This window comes from Lactuca saligna, chromosome 1 (genome assembly GCF_052625555.1).
Source record: "Lactuca saligna cultivar CGN05327 chromosome 1, ASM5262555v1, whole genome shotgun sequence".
NCBI lineage: Eukaryota > Viridiplantae > Streptophyta > Magnoliopsida > Asterales > Asteraceae > Lactuca > Lactuca saligna.
Window position 1 is genome coordinate 9,209,516 of NC_136417.1, and position 9,903 is coordinate 9,219,418.

Here is a 9,903-nt window from a genome sequence, read left to right on the forward strand (position 1 = left end):
GCACCTTATATAAACACCTTAAGTCATTAGGGTTGGCCTCTTTACCAGCCCCTAAACCTCCAAAACCCTATAAATCATTCCTTAGCCTTCATTATTTTATTTTGAGCTTATTGCGTGCATCTTGGTGTCTTTTGGTTCATATTCAAGAAGAAAGAGTTTGGTGCAAGGTTGTGGATCAAGGAAGAGCTTGTGGATCATGATTCTCTACTCATTTCTAGCTTGTTTGGGGTAAAAATCTATGACCTTTCTCATTAGAAGTTTAGATCTAGTTTGTATGAGTTTTGTACCCTTTTTGGCCCCATGAATAAGATCTAGTGTTTTGATACCACTCCATGGCTATAAGTTGCCACTCTTGGTGTTTCTAAGGTTCAAGGTCCAAAAAGTTGGAGCCTTTAGGGTTTAGAATCACCCATGCATGCGATTATTGTGACAATCGTCAATCTTGAGTCAAGTCAAGTCATCAGGTCAAGCCGGTCAACCCTATTAAACCTTGTGTATTAGGGTTTGTGTTATGTTCATACTGTATAACTTGCTATATTAATGGGAAAACATCACTTGAGAAAAGTCTTGTGTTAAAAATTTCCTAAGCCCTAGTACTAATCAATGAACTAAACTGATGAAAACCATGTTGCATACTCATTAGGAGTGCGTGGGATCCTTAATCATGACTTAACGGGGCTCAAGAGACTCGCATTACGGAACCAAACACTCACAAATGCCACACTTGAAATCTCTCTCAAATATCTCTCTGTATGAGAAATCTCTCCAAGAATGTCAAATCTCTCTCAAATCTCTCCAAGTATGTGAAACCTCTCTCAAATATCTCTCTGTATGAGAAATCTCTCCAAGAATGTCAAATCTCTCTCAAATCTCTCCAAGTATGTGAAACCTCTCTCAAATATCTCTTTGTATGAGGAATCTCTCCAAGTATGTGAAACCTCTCTCAAATATCTCTCTGTATGAGAAATCTCTCCAAGAATGTCAAATCTCTCTCAAATCTCTCCAAGTATGTGAAACCTCTCTCAAATATCTCTTTGTATGAGGAATCTCTCCAAGAATGTCAAATCTCTCTCAAATCTCTCCAAGTATGTGAAATCTCTCTCAAAAGTTTCCCGTAACTTTTTGGAATCATTCGGGTCATTCCGGCCCTTAACCGGGTCAAAAACGGCTTGAAACGGGGCGAAAACGAGAAAAATAGGCTTTAGGAACCGAAACCGGAGTGAGAGGCCTCTTAGGACCAGAGACCGAGCCTCTGGTGGCTAAGAGACCAGAGACCGAGCCTCTGGTGGCTTAGAGACCAGAGACCGAGCCTCTGGTGGCTAAGAGACCAGAGACCGAGCCTCTGGTGGCTTATAGACCAGAGACCGAGCCTCTGGTGACTAAGAGACCAGAGACCGAGCCTCTGCCTCTGTCGCTCACGCTCTGCTCCTCTCGGTCTCTGTCCGCTACTCCGCCGCTCTGTCGCCTTCTATTCCTTCTTCTCGCTCGGTCTCTATTCGCGCCTTCTGTTCCTTCTCTCCTCTCTGTCTCTTCGTGCTCTCGGTTCCTTCCTTTCTCTTCTCTCTTCTCGGTTCTGCCTCCCTCTCTCTCTCGGTTCAGCATAAGAGGGCCGAGCCTCGGCCAGATTTCGCATTTTTGTCATTTTCAGCCCATTTTTGATATTTTTAACATTTTAAGCCCGTTTTTCGTGATTTTAAAGCGGGATTTTCTCCAGAAATTTTATTTTAACATAATAAACCTTAAATATTCATAATTTAAACATATTTTTATGAAAATCATTATTTAAATAATAAAGATCTAATGGGGGATTTATTTAAGGTGGAGTGTTGACTTTGCCTTAACTTATGACACAAGCAACCACCCCACACCCACTCTATGACCAGCCATACCTCCCCACCTTACCTATGTCACTTCAATGTCCCCTTACACTCAAATTTCACTCACTCCCACGTTTTTGAGCTGGAACAAACAACCACACTCCTCATTTTCTCTCATTTCTCTCATTCCACTAAGTAACAAACACCACTTTTTCTCTCAAACTCTTCTACACAAATTTTCGAGATCCAAGGCTGATTTCAAGTGTTCTTCCACACTTAGTAAGTAAAAATTCATCCTCCCTATTATTATTTCACTTCATTCTACTCAAATCTTTGATTGCTTACACAAACTCCCTAACTATGATGTTAGATTCTCGAAAACCTTCAAGGCATCTCCAAGTGTTCTTGAATTAAACACTTCCATTCTTCAACAATCATCTACTGAAATCACTTAAGGTGAGTTCATACCCCTACATTTTCATGTTTTCTCAAGTTTTTAAGGGGGGAATACAAGTTAAAACACTAAGAACATAACTAAATTTCTCTAACAGCCTTCATCAGAAAAGTTCAACTCCATTCACGGACTGTTTTGGGCATCTTAAACATTTTTGTTTTCAAAACTGTACAAGGTGAAAATAGTTCAAGTTCTTAGCTTTAAAATGGCTACTTGCACATCTCCATACGATTTTTCTACAATTTATGGTGATTTTTACAAAACTGCCTATCATTTCAAACAACAATCCGGACCAGTCTGTGATTTTGGACTTATTCACTCAAATTGGAAGTCATTAACAATCGCGATAAAAATTATGAATAAACTAGACACATTTTGCGAACTCTCAGAATTTACGGATCTAGTTTTCGACTTCCTATGATTTTTCCAAAAACAGGGCAGAATGGCTAAAGTTAGCCAACAGCATGTAAATATCATAACACTTTGTATTATGTTGAGCAAAGTGTATAATCATAAGTTCTAATATTTGAATGTGTTTCCTTGTTAGTTTACCATTATGAACTGAAACTAAGTCATTCATATTAAATATTATTCATTCATTTAGAACACGTATTATTTAACTATAAAAAGTATAGTTTGATAAATTCACAACACTAATACATTTCCATAAAAGAATTCATACATATTACATACATTTTAGATAAACTATAATAGGTATAGTTTATGATACATCACTCAACGAACTCGTACAAAAAGGGTACATTCATACAAGAAAGATTTATATTCACACACACATTTCACGTAAACTTGTTAACCTATGTTGTGAGACTCTCTCTCCCCGTACGTCCGAGTGCGGGATATAATTCTTGGTAGTTATAATCAAAATCTCCTTGAGGGAGAACGTGATACTTGTATATAGATCTATATTGGGTTTGACACCCCACACCTTGCTGCTAGCTACAGTGGGACCTGCAGGTCTACGGGTGACAAATGTCATTTCATTTTCGCGACGCCTGAGAAACGTTGTGGCAGGTTCACATAGTCACAGTATGATTATAGCGACTCACTTAGGGGGATAACAATTCATGAAGTTTACGGGGTTTCATAAAACCGAAGTAGGTTTTAGGTTGATAAAAGAAATTTACTTTCCACAATATTTTAAACTCACAACATTTCTACTAAGTAACGATGATTTCTCATACATTCTAGTCTTTGGTTATAAGGCTACATTTTTCGGATTTCAAGGAAAATTTCGGATTTTTCTGAAACAAACGCGACATTTACATGTGAAATACTTCTACTAAGTTTATTAATAAAAGCTTATGAACTCACCAACCTTTGTGTTGACACTTTTCAAACAACTTGTATTCACAGGAAAACACTAATCAGGTTATCAAGTGCTTTTGAGGATGGGACGTTAAGGCGTCAAACTTTTCACATTTTGACAACATATTGTAATTGATTTTGAAACATGTAATTCATACAAGTGATGTAACTTTTTCAATTATATATATGTTGGTTGTGTTTGCTTAAATTACTATTAAAATTGTGGTTATGATGCTATACATGAAGTCCTCCACCCCCGGACGTTTCTGCCATCCTTGGTTTGGGGGTGTGACAATTATTTCCATTTATTGAAAGTAAAGAGCTATATCTTGAATTTGGGTCCTTTTGAGGCATGCAAAGTCACCAAATCAGTAACTTTATGGTTCTAGACGCTTATTAGGGTTTAAATCTATGGTTTGGACTCTTGGTTTTAAGAATTAAGAGCTTAAAGTAGGTTTTGGCTTAATGGTTGAGTTCGTGCAGCATACAAGCCTTTTTGTGTGTATGCTTAGCGTACAACTGAGTATGCCCCGCGTACTGAGTCTGTTGGGTTTTATGTTTTGGGCTTTGAGGTTGGGCCTTTCTTTTGGGTTTAGATGTTTGGGTGGTTGTTGGGCCGTCTGAGTGAAAGTGTTTTAGACTAAGAGAATGGGTGGGCTTTAGGGTAAGGCCCATATAAGGGTTTGGGGCCCAATTTGGAAAATTGGGCTATAAATGGGTCTTGGATAATTAATTGGTTTTGGGCCTTTTAGATTGTAAGTTTGGGCCTTAGTCATGGAACAAACTAGGTGAGGGGTAAAATGGTCTTTTTATCCCAAGTATGGATTGTTGGATATGGATTGGACCCAAATGTTAATTGGGTGTTTGTCGGACCAATAACCATGGATTTTCAATGAGATTCAACAGTTGAGATGAGTTTCCTCATTGGTTTTAGCAGGTCTAAGGCACCAATATTCACCCTTATTGGTTATGTTAGGATGCTAGGAGTCTGTGTGACCCTTGCATATGTTATGTGATGCTATGTATACCGTGTGGGGCTCTATGTCGGATGAGGCCCGATGATGGAATCGTATGCTAATGTTTTATGATTATTTTATGTGTTAGCATGATTATTGATATATATTGTATGTGTGTAGTGGGCGGGGCCTAAGAATAACAAATATGGTATACCGAACGGGGCTCGATGCCGGGTGGGACCCGATGGGGGCGGAGGCCTAGAACGGGTTTAAGAACCGGAAAACCCGAACCTAGATCCGAACACAGACACAGACATGACTTATCCGATCCGGTCCACAATATTCTTGATAACCAGTCCGGTTAAAAACATGAGCCTTGAACGGCCGTCCGTATTATCCAGGCTAAGCCATTCATGAAGAAGATGGACCAAAGATAGTGAAGTTGATCCAAAGGCCCAAATTACTGTTTGTCTGATTTAAACAATAGGTTTTAGTAAAGCCCAATACTTTATTTATATTTGCGTGTTCAAATTTGGTCAACACATTCACTATATAGACAAGTTTTATAATGATGTACAAACTTGATTACATGATTTACAAGTCACCATATCCATCACCCCTAAAAATGATTTACCAAATTTTCATCTCATTTGAGAAAAAAAAAAAAAATCACAAACACATGTTTGACTTCGTATTTCCCTCTTTTCAACACGAAACCAGTTTTCCCCAAAATTGTAAGCCACATAACTTTGCTTAGAACTTAACATTGTCTTTCAAGTAACATACCACTTCTTGCTGCCAAAATTGCAATCAAAACTTCGATTAAAGACCAATCATGGGGTATCATTTGTGATATAATGCTTTCAAGACCACAATGTGAAACTTACAATCAAACAGAGAACAAGGCATCCAGCTACACCAGGAAACAAAGCATACCAAAACTTCAAGTGATGAAATTTTGGCCCATCGATAAATAACAATGGCAAACTCGCAGCTGCATTGCCACATGAAGAATTTAACATAAGTGTCTTGTTTTTAGTAAAGTTTTTGTTTGTTATACAAACATGACTATACAAATTTTACACTGCTATTTTTATTGTTAAGAATGAGAAGAGCATTCACTTCTTTTGCATCCAAGGTAAGTCCCTCACCTATATCTTAGGTGGGTTTTTGTCTTATTCAAATTCAGAACAACTAGTTCTGTCATGTATGTATGTATAAACAGGTCTAAATAACGAAAATGAACATTGAATATGTACCGGGTGGATGAACGGAACGAGTATATATCATGAAGGCTAGGGATGCAGAAAGGGCAGTGCTGCGAGCGAGCCAACCGGGTCCGAAAAATGAGAAGGCTAATACACCAATTGCTGCACAACCCATTTGAGCCATAAACATATTGTACTTCTGCAAGTTTTGTATTCAAAAAAGAAATTGCGATTGAGTTTTTTCTCGTTCTTATTTTTTGGAAAAAAATCAAAATTTTATAAATATTATAAAGACACAAGGCATCTATGGTTTCATCTTTATAATAGTTATAAACTTTTGATCTCAAAAGAGATTGATATAAAATTATATTAATAAAAATTATATAATTACCATAGAGTGAAATTACAAAATTTTATATACATGTGACGAGCTGGTTACAACAAATCATAGATCTTATTCAAATTTCTTTAATATAAAAGTTGATCAATATAATTTTATTATCACTATAGAACAAAATTGCATAAGTTTATATACATGTGACTGGCTGGTTGTAACGAATTATAATAATAATATCTTCCGATTTTGGATTTAAACTCATATTTATTTTATATTAAAACGTAATGAAATATTTTATTTTATTAATATATAATGTTAAAATCAAAATTACATAATTTTAAACATGTGACCTAGAGTGGGTCGAAATAAAAAAAACAATTACACATGTGCAAATTATTAGAAATTTTACTATAATAGTACATATGTTGATCGAAGATCTTATAATATAGTACATATGTCGAGCCTAAGGAAATTTAACAAATGCATGAATCTATTTTAAATCTTATGTCGATTCTTTTAATTTAAAGTTTTATTAATCTGAACTAATTAATATTATTAATATGAAACTTTCAAGATGGGTTCCCAAGGATTCGACAGGTAACAGATTCTACGGGCACATTTTCTTTTCTTCGCATGGTCTCCACTTGCACGTGAATATTAACGTTTTAATATCAGGGTAAATTAATGATATTTATATAGTAACGTTTTTCTGTTTGTGGTAGAATTATTTTCTTCTTTGGTCAGTTATTGTATTTATATATAGAAATATTTATATTTTTTGATAGCGATTCAAATGTTTTTTGTTTCTCTGTTTGTGGTAATTATAATTTAAATTATTAATGATATGTAATCTTTTTAAATCCATACATGTTACACAACCGGTTTTCTTAAGTTATCTCTGTCTGGTTGTAAAATACTAATTTAACCAAATTCGGGAAATATAACGATTTTAATAAACACAACCGGTCTAGAGATAATCCAATGGGCTTTTTATTTCTAAAACTACCATTTAGAAATGGCTTTGAAGACATTTTCAATAAGGTATCCAACATACATGTATTTGGTATATACATGTAGACATGTAGATTAATTAAAGGTATTTTGTACATATGAAATGGTTCAGTACGAGTTTGGAGAACAGTAGTATTAATACTATAGGTAAACTGTATAAAATATATATTTTCAAACAAAGAATTTATTTATTGGGAGAATTTCATATATACCCTTTTTAAACCTCAAAATATCATATTTGCTCAGCTTAATTTCTTAATATCATATTTATCCTTCATAAACCTTCAAAATATCATATTTATCCAAATCCTTTTTTATAATGTTTTTAATATTTTATAATCATTTTTTATAACTTAAAATTACTATAATAATTAAAAAATTTAACGATATTATCCTTACGTCTATGATAATGGAATGTGAACTTTTAAATTGTTGGAATGTCGTCCTCTTGACAAACAAAAATATTCATCTTCAACCCTCTCTATGGAATGTATATTTTGATTGTTTAGTTTTTTTTTATTATGTTGTAGATGAAGAATATTTTAGATATTACCATTGATATTTTGATGTTTAAAAAGTACATATACGATATTTTGATATTTAAGAAGGGCATATATGATATTATGATGTTTAAAAAGGACATATATGATATTTTGAAATTTTATGAATGGTAAATATGATATTTAGAAATTAAGTTGGATAAATATGATATTTTGATTTTTAAGAAGGACATATATAAAATTCTCCCTTATTTATTTAATTCTATATACACGTCAACGACTAACGAGCGTTATATCTGTTATTTTACTTGGTACGTCGTTCATAAACAAATAATACACTCATATTCTGAGAATTGTGTATTAAATATTTTACGGGTTTAAAAAGTTTATGAAAAACAATAATTTATAACATGTAAATATCTTAAAATCCAATCAACAAAAATCTTTAAAAAGGCAAATAATATTATTATAAAATGTGAAATTCTTCATACATCGGAAAGTATATTCCACTTTAAATTCTTTGTTCCTCTTTAATTCTAAATTTAATACACAGAAATATATATAATTCTCCTGGAACTTTAAATTATTTTATGATATGATAACATATATAATGATTTTGATAAATAAAACACAAGGAAAAGTGAGGGATTAATTACCCGAGCACCGGGGGTTGAAGGAGTGGCAAAAAGGACAGCGCAAACAGCTCCAAGTGGTGCTATTGTCATTGCGATTCCCTTTTTAGCCAACATCTGGTCCATCTTCCCCAACACAGCCATGGCTGCAAATGCACCTGTTGGTTTAAAGCGTCTTCATTAGTACACCCAATCAAGTTCATGATTATACCGATTAACACAATCGATTGAGCCAAGGTAACGAACCTGCAGATGGCCAAAAGATGTCACTAAGTGAAGGAGCCTTCGAACCCTGATCAGGTTTCCAAGAGTCCCAGTTTAAAGTCCCAGTAGCCAACTTCCCCGTTGCTCTAACTCTAACCCCAACGCCTAATCTGGTTTTTGATTGGGACTCCCAAGTTGCTCTTCTTCTTCTTCTTCTTCTGATTCCGGCATCAATGGAGGCTCCGACGAGACTCGGCGGCAGACGCAATCGGAACGGCAATGCATGATGGGTATCTTGGCGGATCCTTACGATATTGGAGATGTATGAAGAAGAAACTGCAGCCATTGGAGGTGGAGTGAAGGAAACGGTGGGTATGTAGGCGAAAATTTATGGAAACAAAGAGGCCTGACAGGTTGAGAGGACAAGTGTATGTGTGTGTGTATATGTGTTGGCCGTTGAAGGGTTGGAAGAGGCATTATTGGATGAAGGGGCAACATGAGGCCAGTTTGTTCTCATAGTCAACTTGCTATCTCTCTAAAATATTTTAGGTTGTCTTTTTTCTCTTTTAGGTTTCTCCGTATCTCTTTGTGTCCTTATCATCTCCTCATTTGCCACTAATCTCCTCGATCCTTCTATAATCTATAGTAGTGCTCCATTAATTGTAATTTTGAAGAATCATGCTATACTACAAAATAAGTATTAAAAGAAAACGTTTGTCCTAGAAAACATTTATTATATTGATTTAAAACCTTAAAATTTTCAACCTCCGGTATAATTTGATTAATTTATTAACTTAAATATATTAGTAAATATAAAATATTATAATATTAATGTTAGACTTTTTAAATTATCCATATAAATTACTTAATTTGTTAAAAATGTTAAATATTTCAACTATAAACCTACATCAACATATAATTATAAATTATATTACGTTACATTACAAGCAATGTTTTGATATTTAGATAATCATTATTATCGAAATTTAAAAAACAAAAATAAGTAAGTTCTAAAATAATTAATCATAATGTTAAAACAAATATTAAATCGAGAAACATATTGATATTTTACACTCATGCAGGTGGAGGTTATTGAAGTATATATGATTATAACACTTGTTTATCTTATAATATTGTTTAAAATATTAGAATGTCATATATCAACTTAGTGTAAAAATTATTATTTCACAATTAATTTCCTTAACATAATTGTTTTGGTCAAAAAATGAACATTAATCAATAATGAATCAAATTGTATGAGAGGCTTTGATGTTCGAGGTAAAATAAGTATGAAATGGTAGACAAGGCGACACAATGATTTACGAGGAAAACTTTTGATCCTTGCTAGTATCATCGGCATAAAACCTTGGGAGGTGATAATGATCACCTGCCTTGATGATTTTATTGATGTAAAATCTTAATTATAGAGATGAATGTGTAAATGTCAGTACAAGTATA

At 34.1% G+C, this 9,903-nt stretch overlaps 1 protein-coding gene across 1 annotated transcript; it reads right to left on the reverse strand.

The window, feature by feature from the left end:
• Positions 1-5,084: 5,084 nt before the first annotated feature.
• Positions 5,085-8,877, reverse strand: LOC145048238 (uncharacterized). Its single transcript, XM_078996715.1, has 5 exons — positions 8,488-8,877; positions 8,266-8,399; positions 5,813-5,960; positions 5,441-5,547; positions 5,085-5,348 (listed from the first exon to the last, which is right to left on the reverse strand). The coding sequence occupies exons 1-5, from the start codon at positions 8,789-8,791 to the stop codon at positions 5,307-5,309; spliced, it is 735 nt and encodes a 244-aa protein (XP_078852841.1). The 5' UTR covers positions 8,792-8,877; the 3' UTR covers positions 5,085-5,306.
• Between the last annotated feature and the right edge of the window lie 1,026 nt (positions 8,878-9,903).